The sequence below is a fragment of the Panthera pardus genome, unplaced genomic scaffold (assembly GCF_024362965.1).
Source record: "Panthera pardus isolate Hobbes unplaced genomic scaffold, ASM2436296v1 HiC_scaffold_2, whole genome shotgun sequence".
NCBI classification, from domain to species: domain Eukaryota; kingdom Metazoa; phylum Chordata; class Mammalia; order Carnivora; family Felidae; genus Panthera; species Panthera pardus.
Genome location: NW_026526765.1, coordinates 25,003,793 through 25,022,493, shown reverse-complemented (window position 1 = coordinate 25,022,493; position 18,701 = coordinate 25,003,793). Strand labels below are relative to the sequence as shown.

General features: G+C 38.9%; 1 protein-coding gene across 5 annotated transcripts in view; it reads right to left on the bottom strand.

Moving 5' to 3' along the window:
• The window catches only part of CDH6 (cadherin 6), a 127,046-nt gene that overhangs the window by 28,892 nt on the left and 79,453 nt on the right, over positions 1-18,701 (bottom strand). For all 5 annotated transcript variants that reach the window (XM_019450732.2, XM_019450737.2, XM_019450733.2 and 2 more), the window contains one exon: positions 1,367-1,661. In XM_019450732.2, the coding sequence (XP_019306277.2) occupies positions 1,367-1,661 (295 nt within the window). The remainder of the gene's footprint in view (positions 1-1,366; positions 1,662-18,701) is intronic.

The window sequence follows — 18,701 nt, the reverse complement described above, 5'->3', positions numbered from 1 at the left end:
ATCCCACTTTGTAATGTAGGATTAAGATGCCTTTTTATATGATAATAATGACGTGTTCATTTATGATAATGGTTAATACGAATATAACTGTACCTGTGTGCAAATTAGAAAGAGACTTCCCTTTCTTAAGACATGTTACGTCCAGCTGCCCCCAGATATTTATAATACATAGTTAATTCTAACATAGTTCAAAAGTGAATGGCACCCTCTATAGTTGTGGGGGTGACACCTTGCACATCAAATTTGTTTTCTGGAAACTGTTTTGCTGGGTGGTGCTGATGTTGAGACTATTGCTTATTAATTGTTCCTTACTTTTACCACATAGAGGAAAAATATTTTTTTCCTAACAAATCTTCCTCTTAAAAGAGTTTTAATCCCTCTCTTTTGCTTGGCTGATGGTTTGTGATTTTTCTGATGAAACAAAGTGGTTTTAAGTAATGAGACGAGCAGCTTCTTGATGAGAAAGATTTAGATGGTTTACAATCATTTCCATGGATTAGGTTTTTCTAAGTCTTGGAACTGTGACCTAAAATGCCTCTGATATCTGACTCATAGAATTATAGAAGAGTTATTATTAAGTAATTTAGCCCTTTTGAATTTGACACCGAATGAAAATAAAAATAACCCTTTATTCAGGTAGCTTAAAATTTGTCACTGTTTCCCATTAAGTATTTTAATACAGCTAAGAGTGATGTCAGTAGGATTTTTTAAAATTTAAATTGTGTTGACCTCCCAATTTAAGCAAATTAGAAGCATACATATTAACTTTAAAATTGGTAGTAGAATTGTGCACAAAATATTAATTCATCATATTAATGTCATGAAAATCTCTTAATTTCCATCACTTAGTAAAGGATACATCCCCTAAACAACCCCTGCATAATTATGGATTTTTTTTTTAAATTTTCTTTGAGTCTCTTTCCCAAACACATATTTACTTAAAGCAACTGTCATACTCTCCAGTCTGGAATGTAAACTCAGGCTTTTGTTTCACACTGGAGAGATCCTAACCTCAAGCCAAGTACCAATATGTGCTAAGAGAGGTGGAGAGGGCTGCTGTCTCTCAGCCTGAGGACCAGGGTGGGCACCTGGGGAGGCAGGAAGTAGATGAGATGATATCTCTTTCTTCCTCCTGTTCTTGCCTGACATTTTTTCATCCCTTCATCATTAGAGGAAATGCTGTTTTCTTATAATAAAATGAGACTAGAGTAATATTTGGAAACATAAAGGGATTGTTTGAAATATGATAGTTTTAGAATTTAGCATCTACATTCATTCACCTCAGTAAATTTCACTCCTAGGATTCTTTATTCAGTTGACGTACTAGAGGAGAGACATCATGTGGTTGAAATCACATCTCACTCACCAACATCAGACATTTCGGGAACAGTGGCCGTGTAAACATCCTTGGTAAATATTGGTTCATTGTCGTTGATGTCATGGATCTTGATGATGAATTCAGATTCGGGCTCCACGGGTCTCCCTGTCCTTCTGTTTATAGCTTGAGCTCGAAGGATGTAAACAGGTTTTTCTTCCCTGTCCAGCCTCTTGGTGGCCTGTATGTCTCCTGTGTTTTCATTGATAATGAAGAGATCTCCTGCTCCATCTCCTGAAAGGATATATTTAAGTGATCCATCTCCTCTATCCTGGTCTGAATGTAACTAGTGTAGAAAAAAAAAATTAAAGAAAGTAAAAGTCAAGCATGTGATTCTAAACTGTTTGTCTTGTTAACTTTTATTCATTCCTTTCTGAGGGAGGCAGGTTTGAGGTTTTTTTTTTTTTTCTTATTGTTTACTTAAATCCTCAATAGTAATGCCATTCATTAATGAATATGTTTCCTTATAATCATAGAAATTTCTAGAACTGGAACAGAGCTTGTAGAAAATGTAGTAATCCTTGTTTTGAAGAAGGGAACACTGAAGTCCAGAGTAATAGCAAAATGCCTAAGGACGTATTAACCTGGTTGGAATGAAACTCTTTTCACTACTTTCCTATTTTCACCATAGCATTCAGATTCTACAAATACACTCTACTGTTCACTTTTATGTATCTGGACATACTAGAGAAGTGACATGCTATGGAGAAAATAATTTTGTTTTTGTTTTTTTTAGAGAGAGAAAGAGCATGTGCGCAGGGGAGAGGGGCAGAGGGGGAGGGAGAGAGAGAGAGAATCTTTTTTTTTTTTAAGTTTATTTATTTTGAGAGCGACAGAGAAAGTGTGAGTGGGGGAGGAGCAAAGAGAGAAGGAGAGAGAGAATTCCGAACAGGCTCCCCACTGTCAGCGCACAGCCCAGCTTGGGCCTCAGTCTCATGAACTGTGAGATCATGACCTGAGCTGAAAGCAAGAGTTGGACGCTTAATCCACTGAGCCACCCAGGAGCCCTAAGGATTTTGGTTTTTGAAACAGAGAGACCGGGGTACATTCTGACTCTATACTTTGCTATCTTGGTGAATTTAGGGAAGCTACTCAATCTCACTGAGTTTCATATGATGGAGTTTATAATCACTTTTCTGGGAAGATGTGATATTTATTTAATTACTTATGAAATTCAACTCAAAGCATTTGAGAAACATCTTAAGTGTTGCCATGAACAATGCCTTGAAAATCCCTTTACTAGATAATTTACAAGGGCACTTAGAACAAGAACATTTAATAGTCAGATTTTCATTTAATATAGGAGAGGATCTTCTAAAAAGTGGAGCCAGACTAAAATGGAATAATCTGCTTTATAAAATAGTGGGTTCCCTTCTCCTGAAGGTAATCAGGCGGAGGCTCTGATAAGATTAACCATCAGTGAGGGGCACCTGGGTGGCTCAGTCGATTAAGCATCTGACTCCTGATTTCAGTTCAGGTCATGATCTCATGGCTTGTGAGATTGAGCCCCGCATCGGACTCTGCCCTGGCAGTGAGGAGCCTGCTTGGGATTCTCTCTCCCTCACTCTCTGCCCCTCCCCCACTCACACTCTCTCTGTCTCTCTCAAAATAAATAAATAAACATTAAAAAAAGATTAACTGTCAGTGAAATGGGTCAGGTAAAAGGTTGAATTAAATGAGCGCTAATATACCATTGAAGTGAAAGATAATCATTCTAACTTGGAGAACTCGCCTGTGTTGCCTATCCCAGAGATGATTTCCAGAGCTTTGAGTTTCTGTTGTGTCTTTGGGTCCCTTTTTCCCACCTTAGTAAAAGTTCAGAAGGTATTTTTCCTAGGTCTTCAGATAAGCTAACTCTATTCATAAATTTTCAAAAATTAAAATTGAGGAGATCTATTTGAAAAGACCAGTTATAAGTATTAGCTGCATACAGACAAGATAGTTTATTGGTAAGGTAGCTAAGCTCTACCTTATTTCAACTCTGTCTAAACATAGTATAGGCTATGTTACAACAGTTATGGCAACAACAGCAACAGGTAAGCCAACTCTGTGTCCTGTTGATGAATACTATACAAAATGCTCAGAATAGTGTCTATAACCACATTTGAAAACAAACTCTCAAGGCAAAAGGGACTTTTAAAATAAGCGAACCCAGCCTTTCTAAAAAATGATATCCCATGGAATATCAATTATCTAAAATGCTGAGAAGGGGTTCTGCGGCCCCATATGTTTGGGGATTACTTCGTTTTTCTGCCTTTTTCTTAGGAGTCACCCAGTGTACATTAACGTATTAAAGGCTGTCACTGCCTCCAGTTTAAAACTGTACTTGACTGTATTTAATCTAGCTTTCCCGGGGGCTCCTGGGTGGCTCAGTCAGGTGAGCATCTGACTTTTGATTTCGGCTTAGGTCATGATCTCATGGTTCGTGGGCTTGAACCTGCATCAGGGTCTGTCTCCCTTCTCTCTCTGCCCCTCCTCTGTTGACTTTCTATGTCTCTCTCAAAATAAATAAATAATCACTTAAAAAAAAAAAAACAAACAAACTAGCTTTCCCGAACGTTCTTGTGCAAAGAATCCTTTGTGGGTGTTGGCATTCCCGAGAACAATTTTCTAAGAGACACACTTTGGGAAGCATGAACTAATTGAATCCATCATAGCAGAATCAAGAAAATTAACACTCCGGTTTATGTAGTGTTTCCAAAATCATACACCTTGTGTGAAAGAGTCGGAAGATTAGAACTTGAACACAAGAAGAGGCCCTACAGGTTATTCAGTGCAACCTCCTTGTTTTTAGAGATAGGGAAACTGTGTCCAAAGCCACACAGCTAATGCTAGTTAACAGCAGAGTTTGAGGAAGAGAATATTATTCATACAATTAGTAGCCTTGAAAGCAATTTGGCAGAAATAATGGAAGATGAATGGGAACGGGGAGGAAATTGCTTAGAAGTGAGACAAACGCAATAAGAAATGTAAAACAAAAGAGGACTCCATGATTTGTGTAATGTGATATGCTAAGGAAACGTTGAAACCGTGATTACACAGAAAGAGCCACTGGGGAAAGTTTAACTCTCCATCGTCAAATCCTAATGACTGAAGAGAGCTTTTAAAAGGCTATTTCATTAACTCATGAGTAATGAAACCAACATCACCGCCCATTGGATCTGGCTTCTGGGCAGCCATGGTTAGCAAACCTGGCACTGGGCGGTGGGGGTGGGGGTGGGGGGTGGGGGGAGGTGGGGGGGGGGTTGGGAACCGCACCAGAGTTCCAAATAGGAGTTGTGCTCATTCTCTCTCGCTCACCAAGTGTAAGATCATGGCAGCATCAATTAACCTCGCTGGGCCAAGATCCTTATCAATAAAATGAGGATAATAGAACCACAGGACCAGGCTATCATGAAGATCTGATTAGAGACTGTGTACAAATACTACGTTAATTCCTATGGGGACATGGAGTAAGAGCACATTTTAAGATACCATTCCTAAGCTCCTCATTCAAAATAAGCATGTTTTGGCTCTTATTTTGACTTTGAGAACTTTGCTGTGAGGACTTTGAAAACCCAATTTTATAAACCCATAGTATCTCTAAGGTAAAATCTGTCATCAAAAGCTAGTATTCTTCTACCGGTGGCAGTCGCTGTCTTCCCATGTGATACATTGTATTCTGCATCCCACTAGATTGTAGACGCCCCTCGGCTGGTTCTTTCATCACTCTCGATATGTAATTGTTGCACACTTAGTAGGTGAAGACCACATCTGGTCACAAGATTTATTCAGGTAAAAGTAATCAGAAACTTATTTTTAGCTGTCAGGAGAGACCATTCCGATGACTTATGGAACAAACACCCGAGACGATATAAAAGGGCAGCAGAGACGCCAACGAAGAGTATGAACAGGATTGCTCTGCAGATCCCGATTCTGATTTATCAACATTTGAAAACTGGTGGGAAAATGCATCTCTTTACTCAGGCCTTGTCTGATAATAAAACAATTTAGCCTCATCCCCCTCGAGGTGCAGTGCCTGTGTCTGATACAGTACACGGAGCAGAAACCTCCGGAAGCCTTTGTGTGCTCTTTCCCTGCTTGCCCCTCCTTCCACGCACCTCCCCCGGGGCCAGTTCTTTTCTCTCTTCTTGGGGAAAAGAGGAAACATGAGACATCAGTGCTAGTGAAAGTGATGGTGGCAACCAGACATTAGGGGTTTATTGAGCACTTAGATTTTAATTGGATTTTTTCTTTTGTGATGTCATTCATCATGGCCACTGTAAAAGGCAGAAGTTAAACAACAACAAATAAAAGGTTGTAGGCTGCCCGAGGCATGTTTTTACTAATTTCAGTTTAATGTGGCTGTTCCATTAAGTTTAATCATCTGGCTCACTTTTAACGATTCACCATCAAGTAAAAATTATCCACTTTCCCCAGAAAGTCACATCTCATCTGGGGCTGGCAGGACTTTTTACTACTGTACCTGTAGCATTTTGTTCCAGAAGGAGCTCAGGGCCTTTGTTTTTCCATTGATTTATTATTAAAGTGCAGCACCTTGACAAATAAATACAGGGATTTGGGGTTGCAGACACAGGCCCACAGAGGGTAACACCAAAGCAGTGCCGGCCTCTTTTTACCTGCTACACGTGCCAGCTCTGAACTTGATTTTGACTCCAATTCATTTTTTTTAAGTTTATTTATTTATTTAGAGAGAGAGAACTAGCAGGGGAGGGGCAGAGAGAAGGGGGGACAGAGGATCCCAAGCAGGCTCTGTGCTGACAGCAGAGAGCCCAAAGCAGGGCTCGAGCTCACAAACTGTGAGATCATGACCTGAGCTGAAGTCGGATGCTTAACTGACTGAGCCACCCAGGTGCCCCTTGACTCCAATTCAAAAGTATAACACTAATTGTGCAGATTTCAGTTTCAGATTTTCAGTCTGTCACTGAGTCACTGAGTATCTGCAACAGCCTGAAAGGGGTCTAGAAAAGGGATTATGTGATTTTTTTTCTGAAATAAAAAATTAGATTATGGCTAATATCTAGAGTGTAGTGCAAATGTGATGTGGCCATTTGAGAAATGTAAAGGTTGACAACTGGAGATGTCACAGGGCAATCAGAACAGTTGTGAAAAGGTGTCTGAAGGGGACTGAGGTGGAGAAACTGGAGTTATGGTGGAGAGAGAGAGAGAGAACAACCTTTTACTAAATAGATTGAATATTATTTTAGATTAGGAAAATAAGTCTATGATCAAGTTAGGACAAACTGAGGCTGAACTGAATTCAATATATATATATACATATATATGTGTATATATATATGTATATATATGTGTGTGTGTATATATATGTATATATGCATACATCTCTCTACAGAATGCATTATACATAATGCTAATGAATATCTTGATATTGTGAAGGCTGTGAAGAGGTTGTTGAGTAGAGTTCATACCAGGAAGAAATTCAACCTTGCTTGAAGTACATAGAAGGGATTAGAAGTAGATTCTGTTTTAGAGATTATAGGGTTAGGTAAACAATATCTTTCAAATTTTATTTTAAAGTTTATTTGTTTATTCTGAGAGAGAGAGAGAGAGAGAGAGAGAGAGAGAATGAGAGAGAGAATGAGAGAGAGAGAGAATGAGAATCCTAGGCAGGCTCTGAGCCTGATGCGGGGCTCCAACTCACAAATTGTGAGATCATGACCTGAATTGAAGTCAGGTGCTCAACTGACTGAGCCACCCGGGTGCCCCCCACAATTTGTGTTTTAAGAAGCCTTCCAGGGGCGGGGGTGCCTGGGTGGCTCAGTCAGGTAAGCATCTGACTTCGGCTCAGGTCATGATCTTACAGTCAGTGAGTTCGAGTCCCGCATTGTGCTCTGTGCTGACAGCTCAGAGCCTGGAGCCTACTTCTGATTCTGTGTCTCCCTCTCTCTCTCTACTCCTCCCCCACTCACGCTCTCTCTCTGCCTCTCAAAGATGAATAAATGTAAAAAAAAAAAAGAAGACCTCCAGGTAATTCCGATGAGTGATGAACGTTGATTACCATTGCCTTAACTAGTATAATTGTAATAGTTAACAGCATGGACTTGGGCAAGGGAAACACATGGGTGTAGGGATGCCCAGCTGGCTCTGTCGGTGGAGCATGGAACTCTGGATCTCAGGGTTGTGAGTTCAAGCCCCATGTCGGGTGTAGAGATTACATAAAAAAACAAAAAAACTTAATTAAAAAAAATAAAAGAAACGGGTGGAAATGCATGCTGTGTACTAGTTGTGTAACTTGGGAGAATTTAGTTAATCTCTGCAAGTCTCAGTTACCTCACCTCTATGATAGGAATCATGATACTTAGTTTACAGGAATGTTGCCCTGAAAATTAATGAAATAATGTATGTAAAATGCTTCGCCGGAGGCCTAACTCAGAAATGCTTCAATAAATTATTCTCGCATCATAAACCTGAGTATTCAGAAGGTGGAAAGATTTGGGTCTGAATTCTGACTTTCCTGTTAATTAACTAAATTAATTAAATTTTCTTAATTTCATTCTGTCATCTATAAGATAGAACTCAGAACAATTAACTTTGCCAGTTATTCCTCCTCTACTTGCCCTTTAAAAGTTGGTAACCCTCAGGCCTATGTCTCAGGTCCTTGTCATTCCATTTCACATATTCTCTCCAGATGAGATCATCTCTCTATTTTTCTGTGTTCAACTATTACCTCTGTGGCCTTGATGCCCAAATCTATTTGAGATTATCTATACCCCGGGGCCAGTTTCTTGAGATAGAGAGACAAAGGTGCAAGTCTCTTGGACAACTTATGCTCAGTACTTCCCAACTGACTTTATCACCCTCTCTCCAAATCTACTCCTCCTCTGTATGTCCCATCTCTGTAAAGGCCATCAGAGAGTCATCCTAGACCTTCACCTCTGCCTCAATCATCCACATTCATTAGCCACCAAACCCCTGTAAGTTCTAACTCTTACATATACCTTGACTCACCTACTTGCCTTCATTTCCACCACCATGGTCCAGGTCACTGCCCTTTCTCCTCAGTCTGTTGTAATGACGCCCTCCTAACACACTCAGTCTTACTTCCTCTCAATCTATTTTCCTTTCTGTGACTAGCCCAACTTAAACAATAGCACCACTAATTCTGAAGATGCCATTCTCCTCTAATTAAATCCTCTGGTGTTTTCTCTTTACTCTCAGGATAAAAGTGCTCATCCTCACTCCTTAACGTGGCCTCCAAAGTCCACCATGGTCTCTGCCTCCCTAGTCTCCTCAGTCACCATTCTCTCCCTGACACTCCTTGTTTCAGTGTACTCTTCTTATTGTAGTTTCTAAAAGATGTGTTAGTCTCTCACATATCTAGGCCTCCTGCATATGGTCCCCTTGGCATAAAGTCCTTTTGAACAACTTCACCTGGTTGATCTCACCCATATATCAGGTCTGCATAATCTTCATTTCCTCAGGAAAGCCTTCCCTAAGCTGCTAGTCTGAGATTCCTCTGCTATACGTGCTCAATGTATTCCCCATTTAGCCATTAAAGAATTCTATTTTTTTGATGACTTGTTTCACAGCTATTTTCATGTTTCAATCAGCAAACAGCTAGATTGCAAGTTTCATGAAAGAAGGCACCAAAACTGCCTGGTTAATTTCTGTATTCTCAGCACCCAACATTACTGGCACATTGTAGTTCCTCAATAATTAATGATTTTAAGGAATTAATGAATGAATGTTGTAAAGATAAAATTGGACAAAATATCAATAATCATCGAAGGTTTCTGACACATGGAAGACAATCAATAGATCTTAGTGTCCTCCATCTACTGTTTTGCTTCATTTTGGTGTAACTCTATGCACCAAGATTATCCATTCCTGAAGCTGTCAGACCACTTAGCAGTTACTACCAACACTAGGCACGTGATGTAATATGAGTGATCTGAGGGAGGAATTCAAGTTGTTCCCCCGTATCTAAAAATATTTATTTTATAACCAATTAAATCTTAATACAATAATAAAACCAACTTGTATTGGGTTTGTTGAAAAAACTAGACAAGTTATAAATACATCGAGGACACTGCCCATTATAAGTATACTGAGTGCTGGGACAGAAGTCACCTGTCAAGGGTGAAGAAGCTTCAAGATTCATTCCGCTATATTTCAAATATCATCCTGTTGCAGAAACTAATGGATAATGAAAGGAAAATGCTCCATTTCACAGAAACATTGTTCCATAATAAAAATAATTTAACTTTATGAACCAAGGCCACTTAAAAACACATATGGGCCCGAAGGACTGTATGAGATGGTGCATAAAAAAAAAAATCACACTTGCCTTATGCAAACTTGCAGTTTAGGCTTGGAAAAACTGACTCATGTAAAAGATACAGAATAAAAGCAGAGATTAGACACTTGAGCACTGTCATTAAGTATTAGGAATAATAAGGTGAGTAAAAAGCCGGAGGATAGCATAGAAGGCACTTGTAAATTGGACAAGGTGGAGTCAGGGAACATGTTAGCTCTTTGATGGTTTATGAAAACTTCTTGGAGAAGGTAGCATTACTGATGGGAGACAAACGACTTAGCATCCAGTATGAGCACGTGGCATGGTTTCAAGGCTCAGTGTAGGAGAAAATCAGAGGAGGCTTTGAGAATGTGCCTGGGGTAATAAAAGCAATAAAGTCAGCTAAAATAGAAACACTCCTTCCCTTGAGTTGCTGGGTCACATATTTTCGCACACTGCACTCAGATGTGCAAGGGAAGATGCAGCTTCCTTATTTATTTATTTTTTTTATAGTTTATCCCTTAAGCTCTAATCCCATTGAGTATTAGGAACTCAATATTAGGTTGAACATCGAGTCAATAATTTAGTGCAATCCAATAACGTCTACCTGATTCAATAATAGAGTCTCTTTAGATAACTCTTTTAGATAAATCTCAGTCTTTCTGGCTTCTGCTTTCTCTCTTTGCCCCTGATCCAGTCCAGGATACCTCCTGGGTGTATAAAGGAGAGAGACTCACATGGTCTGCGTCAGAGGGAAATTTGGGGGCTTTTGGAGCCAAGGGCAGTCCTTGTACTGCCCTCTGGCCCACTGATTTCTAGACAATATCTCATCCATTACTTTCTTCAGTGGCATGTGTGTGTTTTGGCAGGTAGAAACATGATCTCAGTTCTCCAAGATCAAAGGTGAGGAGCTCAATCCTGCCTGCCTTATTGCCATCAGAAACCCCCCTGATGTCTGACTGTGACTCTTCCATTGCCCTTGGCTCTATGGTCCTAGCTTACAGGGTTGCTTTGTCTTTGATAGGTACCATCTATGGTATCATCCACTTCTTTCTTGCCCTGGAGAAACCCAGGAAGTCTCCTGAGAGCTAAAAGGGGGCTTCTCCTTCACCACATGATTGCCCCAAATGGGAATGGACAAAAACCACTCTGCTTTTACCTTTAACTCACAAACTTGCCACTGCTGCCTGGGAACTTCAGATATAATGTCAAGGCCATAGAAAGGACTTCAGGGGTGCCTGGGTGGCTCAGTTGGTTGAGCACTGACTTCGGTCAGGTCATGATCTCACAGTTCATGGGTTTGAGCCCTGCATTGGGCTCTGTGCTGACAGCTCTGAGCCTGGAGCCTGCTTTGGATTCTGTGTCTCCCTCTCTCTCTCTCTGCCCCTCCCCCACTTGTGCTTTGTCTCTGTCTCTCAAAAATAAACATTTAAAAAAAATTTAAAAAAAAGGAAAAAAAAGAAAGGACTTCAGATACATATAGGACTGTGTGTTTGTATGTTTAATAGCCAGGACTGTGAAATTCCTCCCTTGGCTTTAGGAATACCCCCACCAAAACAGTTTTGGTGGGAGGAAGAGCCAATTCCCACTCTTAAATCAAGAAGACAATGGGAGTGGAAGCGTGATATGCAGTACAGAGCCTGGCACCAATAATTTTTGGTGACTATATTTATAAATGGAATTCATGAGTTTTATTCTAGTTGGTTAGGCCCCTCTCTTGATACATTAAATGGGCTCCAAAGGAATCTAGAAAATCTCTTTTCCTCTGACAAAACCTAGGATCAAGCTGCCTCCATATCCCATGTTCTTTTTCAAGTATACTATGTTTTCTCTTATAACGACCTTAAAAATTATACTCTATAAAATATAAATAACTTGATTGATTTTTTATAGCGGTGGACATATTTTATCTTTAAAGCATCCTCTTATATAATTCATCATTTGGCAACTGGTCTGGCTGCGATTTGGGAAAATAATAATAGCCATTTATTAAGCCCATTCTGTGGGCCAGGATATGTGCTGAAATCATTACATAGATTATACAGATGTATATCATGACACTCTTCATATTTCCTCCTAACTGGTGAGGAAACCAAGGCAAGATAAGAGTTAGGTAATTTCTTGGCATCATACAACCAACACGAGTCCAGATGATCTGATACCACAGTGTCTTATGTTAACCACAACAAAAATATTATCTCTAGATGTTTACATTCAGATCTATGAACCATTCATTAAAGGATTACTCTGTACCAAACTGTATTTTAAGTGCTGAGTAACAAAGATCTAATTCAGGATTTTTAACCTCTGCACTATTGACATTTTGTGTTGAGTAACTCTCTGTAGTGGGACGTAGACTATGCATTATAGGGTATTTAGCAGCACTCCTGGCTCCTACCCACCAGATGCCTATAGGACGTTTCAAGTTACAACAACCAAAGATGTCTCCAGATGTTGTCAAGTGTCCACTGGGGGACAAATTGCCTCCATTGAGAACCACTGATTGTGTGCTCGCTTCGGCAGCACATATACTAAAATTGGAACGAGAACCACTGATTGAATTCTGTCTACCTATTTGTTCGTCCATCTATCATCTATCATCTTTCTGTCCTTCCATTTTTTCTCATTGTGTACATTGTTATGCTTAAAATACATTCAAATAATACCATAAAGATTCTGCATTTGCAGAGATGCCACACGACCCCACTCAATTCAATCTTTTATCTTTTGTTAGGTTTAATAACCATTGAAACAGACCTTGTGTTACATGGAGGAGAATTTCTGACAAAGTGCTAAAAGCAAAAGAATTTTAAATTTAAACTCAGGAGAAATTTACTAATTCCCTTGACATTTATCTTTTACACTCAATACCTTGAATTTAATGTCAAAAGTACCAGAGCAACTATAAAATGAATAAAACTTGAGTGCTATAATAGTTGTGGTAGGCAGAATAATAGCTCTCCCAAAGATGTGTATGTCCTAATTCCTGGAACTAGTGACTATGTTACCTTATCTGGCAAAAAGGAGTTTACAGATGTGATGAAGATAGAGATTTTTAGATAGGGAGATTACCTTAGATTGTCCAGGTGAGACTAATGTAATCACCAGGGTCCTTATCAGGGAAAGAGGTGGGGGAGAGTTGGAGTCAGAGATGGAAAGGTGGAGCACAGGTCAGTGTGTGGTGTGTGTGTGTGTGTGTGTGTGTGTGTGAGAGAGAGAGAGAGAGAGAGAGAGAGAGACAGAGACAGAGAGAGACAGAGAGAGACAGAGAGACAGAGAAAGACAGAGACAGAGAGAATAGAGAGATTTGAAAATGATAGGCTGCTGACTTTGAAGATGGAGGAGGAGACTATGAACCAAGGGACACAGGCAGCCTCTACAAGCTCAAAAAGGCAGGGAAATGGACCCTTTTCTAAGAGTCCCCAGAAGGACATCTAGCAGACACCTTGATTTTAGCCCAGTAAAACCCATTTCAGGCTTCTGACCTCCAGAATTGTAAGATAATAAGTTTGTACTGTTAAGCCACTAAGCATGTGGTAATTTGTTTCTGCAGCCATAGGAAACTAAGGTGGTAGTTCCTTACCTTTAGAATTCAAGGTGAGTTGAACCTGAATGCGGTCCCTCAAGAATCCCAGCCAAGAGTGGAGAACACTCACTTTTGGTGAGCACTTAATATGTGTCAGGTACCGCAAGAATGCTCAACAATTACTTCTCATAACAACTCCAGGAGCTAACCTTTATTTTCTCAATTTATTTTTCAGAGAAACTGAGGTCAGAGAGGTTAAGGAACTTACCCAAAGTTAAGGACATGGCAAGGAAGGATACCAAGATCTGCCTGACTCCAGTGTCTGTGCTAATTCACACCAGAGCATGCTGCCAAACGGCACTCCCCATGATGATTACAAATGTTTCTGGATTCATTGTATTTATTATATTAGACCCCAGGCTAAGTTATTTGTAAATTCTATTGGCACAAATGATACAAACTGTAATATGTGTTATTGTTCATTTGGGATTTACCAATTAAACAAATGCCTTTTGGTTTATTCACTGCATGAAGTTATTTCCCCAAAAAGGCATTGTTTACTGCCTTTGGCTTGGCTCTGGATGTCCAAGGTCTTTGGCAGACTGGGACATTAGTCTCAGCTCCTGCTTAGTCTAACATTTTCATTTTCAAAAAGCCAGTGGTAAATCAAGCTGAGAGCCAGATACCCAGTCAAAAATTGATTTAGTAAGGCACCGCAACTCACCAGTTACAATCCTACCTTTTTGCCTTACGGTGCAATCTCTTTAGTAATTGCCAAATCTAAGGACACATGCGCATGCACGCACACACACACACACACACACACACGTTCCTAGTGCCCCTCTCTTATTTTCCCTCTCACTCCAACACATACACTTTGGAGGAAAATATTAATACATAAATGCAGGCATTTGAGACATGATGACTCAAATGGCAGAAATTTTTAAAATTATGTTTCTCAGTAGCTAATGGACTTTTCCCAAAATGTGTTTTTCTTCAAAGGTAAAAAATATGTTGGATATAATATTCTTATATTGACTCCTAGGACCTAAAAAGTTAAAGTTATATCTTTATAAAACAGATAGTTTGCTTGAGAGAGGGACTATTTTTCTGTTCAAATTCTTAACTCTCAAGAATCCTGTATGTACTCAATAAATAAAAGACTAAACTGAATTCCATAACCTGCTCATATAACTCAGGTGAGTGATTCTAGGAGAGGAAATTATGAGCTCATTTGTTTATTATTTTTCTTGGATGGGAACAAGCTTATAAGTTATGATTTGAACACTTTTTCTTTTTCTTTTTTTCCTCTTTCTTTCTTTCTTTCTTTCTTTCTTTCTTTCTCTCTTCTTCTTGCTTTAAGGGAACAATGAAGCAATCAAGAAAGAGAAATGTGTACTGTCTGGATGGCCACACTGGGGAAACTGTTTCACGGTTAGTGCTGTGCTCATAGAGCTCCAACTCCTAAGCATTTATGTGATTGTTTTATTTGCCTACATGTCTGAAATACTTTCTGCTACCCCAGTATCTTCATAATGTATAAGGGAAGAGTATTAGTCTCAATCACATCAAAAAGGCTGGACTCCAGCCCCAGCTTTGGCACTCTGCTGATAGTGACACTGGTCTCTTAAACCCTCTGGGACTGTTTTGTCATACCCAAAAGGATTTAATCCTGCCTAACTGGAAATGTGCTTATGCGGTCATTCAAAGGGTGCTCGTATGCTGAAGCACTTCATAAACCATAGCACCTGCTAAAAAAATAAGAAAACATTATCATTGCTCTTTCTCTCATTACAAATTTTCTGCCTGCCAAGGAGTGATTTCTTTGTGTTGTGTCTTCTATTCTGTCTTTCCCCTTTCTTTAGAAATTACTTGATGGTTTGCCATCATAGTAAGGTTCCAACTACTGCATTATCATTTTAAAACTCAAGAAAGTGACGTGTAGACTGTTGAAAGGGAGATAAAATGCAATATAATACTACCACTCAAATTGGCCAAGTCACTTAATTTTCTTGATTTGGTTTTAAAACTGTTTTCCTTTAAGAAGCGGGTGGATAGGTGATCACCAAAATCATAGCCTTTGCACAAGTTAAATAGCTCCTCCCTTTTTATTCTTTTTACATAATACGCATGGTTGGGAAGCTGGACAGAACACTCAAGATACAAATCAACTCGTTACAAGGAGAATTTTTTTCTTTTCTTTTTACTGTATCCATATAAGAAGGTGGATGCTGAACCTAATCATTTCACAGTATATGTAAATCAAACCATCATGCCTTACACCTGAAACTTAGTGATGTACGTCAATTATTTCAGTAGAAGTGGAGAAAAAAAGATACACTAGGGTAGGAAGGTAATTTTTTTTAATGTTTATTTATTTTTGAGAGAGGGAGGGAGTGTGAGAGCGAGCGGGGGAGGGACAAAGAAAGAGGGAGACACAGAATCCGAAACAGGCTCCAGGCTCCAAGCTGTCCGCACAGAACCTGACATGGGGCTCAAACTCGCAAACTGTGAGATCATGACCTGAGCCGAAGTCAGGCGCTTAACTGACTGAGCCACCCAGGTGCCCCTAGGGAGGTAATTTTTTATAGTCCATTCTGCTTTACTTGATTTCTAAAGGGAAAGTTTGCTTTCCAGAGGGTATTTACCCTAAGGGGGGGGGGGGGGGGGAGAGAGGCAAGAAGCCTTAGGCTATAGATTAAGTAAGGAAATGAGCCAGAATCTTACGCTTCACAATTTGTGGAAAGAAAATAATAAAACATGCTAAAATTTTGCATAACTCTATGTAAAAGCAGACTTTTTTTTTGCATCTTCTCTTTCCTGTTTCTCTTCTGAATTATACTCATATAAATAGTAGAAAGAGTTAAGATGAGATTACTTTCCAGAAATGATTGTTTTTCCTCCAAGAACTCAAAATATGTTGATTAGGAGAATGTATAGTTGGTAAAAAAAAAAAAAATTAGTCATTATATAGAATTTTTCTCTCCCTGTATTTTCACATTTTTCTCCATAGTTGATTTTTATGTGAATTGTTGCAATCAACATTTTCAGGTCTTAAATGACTTCTTTTTTACCAGGCACTTGAATTGTCTGCACAATGTAGTTTCCTAGGAATTTTAAGAAAAATGTGCTTTCTATTGGTCAACTCTTGCTTTTCCCCATTCTGTTTCAAACTTTCTTCTACTGAGACCCTAAATGATGTCTGGTTTTCATTTGTAAAGGTCTTAAAAGAACCAACTTTTATGCTATGTTATTATTTGCTGTATCTTCCCTTTTTATCTTTCTTGTTTATGCACATACAACTGTGTTGTCTTCAGTTTCTCTGGCTTGCACTAAGGTACCTTGAACTTTTTTCCTATTATATCATAAAATATTTGTGTCATTTTGATGTGAAATTTCCAGAGGTAGCTTCCATGGAAAGACATACTAAATTTGGTTTATATGTTTACTACCTAATATATCCTTGAACTTTAAAGACTTTAGATTTTCAGTTGTCAACCCAATGACAGAAAGCACTATCAGTGATATCCATATCAAACCATGCACACCTATAAACTGGGAAACACTTTTAAATTACATGGCAGGTTTTTATCTCTTCCGTCATTGCAGCTTAATTCAAGTAATATTTGTCTGTTTCTATGGTGCAAATCTGTCCCAGGCACTTTTAAGGACACAAAGATGAATAAAACATGTAGGCTAGGGTCTTGCAGATTTTACCAAGATACAAGTACGTGAAGATTTAAATTAAATATCTAAAGTACTAATTGAAAGAGGAGTCCTGGGACTCAATATAAAACACTACTCAATATACTGAAGGTCAAAGTTGAACTTTAAACAAAGAATTAATTATTTTGCTCTTAAAAAGGTGAAGCATTCAGGGTAAGAAATTAAATCAAGAGTGATGTTTCCCTCAGTAAAACTTTGGTTCAATACTATAAGGAGATTATGATATTAACTCCAACCTAACAACTTAATTATGACTACCAACTTAAAACTTGATCATTCTTTAAGTGCAGTAGTCATTTTTTGCATTGCTGGATGCATTAAAGTTTGTATTGGAAAAAATAACGACACCCGATCAGAGTCTTAACATTTCGCAGCAATTTAAATAATATTAACTCCAAATTGTGGTGTAAAGTGATGATGTTTTCAAATGAAATAATAAATCGCCTTAATAGGAGGGTCTACAGAAGTTACCAGGATCGTCAAATAACGGGACTTGTAGTGCACATTTTATTTTTAGTTTGGTTGGGATAATAAAGAAGACTTCGTATTTTTATGTATGCGTAGTTCTCTGAACTGTTGGTGATGAGTCATTTCTGCAGCTGCCTTAGCTGCTTGGCACCATCTCCTGGCCCATAATACTTGACTTCACAGAAGGAGACTGCACATTAGCGGGATAATCCCCTGGGCACCTTTGGTTCTTCCTTTTCTTCACTGTTCCTGTTCTTTGAAGGCTCACTGGATTGCAGCGTGCCTTTCCTTCTTCCATGGTCTTCCCTTTGTGAGTAGGATGTGCCAGACCCCGTTCTAAGCCCTTTCTGTGTATTAATTTATTTAATCCTCACCTCAATAACTTTCTTACTCCTTCATGTAACAGTTGAAGAAATGGGGGACAGGGAGGTTAAATAACTTGCCCTGTATTACCCAGGTGGTCACCGTGGAGCTGGGGCTCAGACACAGGCAGCCTCCTTTGCTATTAACTTTACACTCTCTAGTGCATAATTGTTGAATGAATGAAAAGCATTTCTCTCCAAATCTATTCAAAAATGTCAAAGCCGAGATAACTTCTTCAATTGCCTTCTTAACTCCAATCTCTGTTCCCTCTAGTCAGCATTAAATCCCACATGCAGAGTGATATTTCAGGCTTTTTGTTATGCCCCCATCACTGCCCTCAGGTCTTCTAAAACATACTAATTCACCTAAAATATTTATTCATATATTTCACACATGTATACATTTTAATCTTCTAAAATGCCTCTTTGTGTGTGTGTGTGTGTGTGTGTGTGTGTGTGTGTGTGTATTCTTTGTGAATGGAAAGCTGGAAGCAATTATAACTATATTCCTGGTGAAATATTTTGGCATGCTGCTTTTCTTTTTATTTCACATCACATAATTTCAAATTTGATTCCTCACATTGACCTTTGAGAGTATCTATTCCTTCTACTTATTTATCAGTAATAGCAATAAGAAAAAAACCTCTTTGTCTTACGGGGAATTCTGTACTTTCTTTCAACCTCCTTTTTAATTCCAGACAGAAAGCTAGGTTTGCAAAGAATATTGATATATTTTAGCCTACTTATGAGGATTGTATTATGTTGTCATTTTAATAATTGACAACGTAAAAGCTTATAGGAAAGTGGAATTTGCTAGTAGTGGCCAAATCTATACACAAAGAGATGCCTTCTTGAGATTCCAATGACACATTAACATCCATACATAATCTCTAAATTTCATGAAGGTTATCAAAGGCAGAACCCCTGTCAAAAACTTGTTTATTTTTGATAAAAGAGACAACATAAGGAAGGCATCTTTTAATTTTG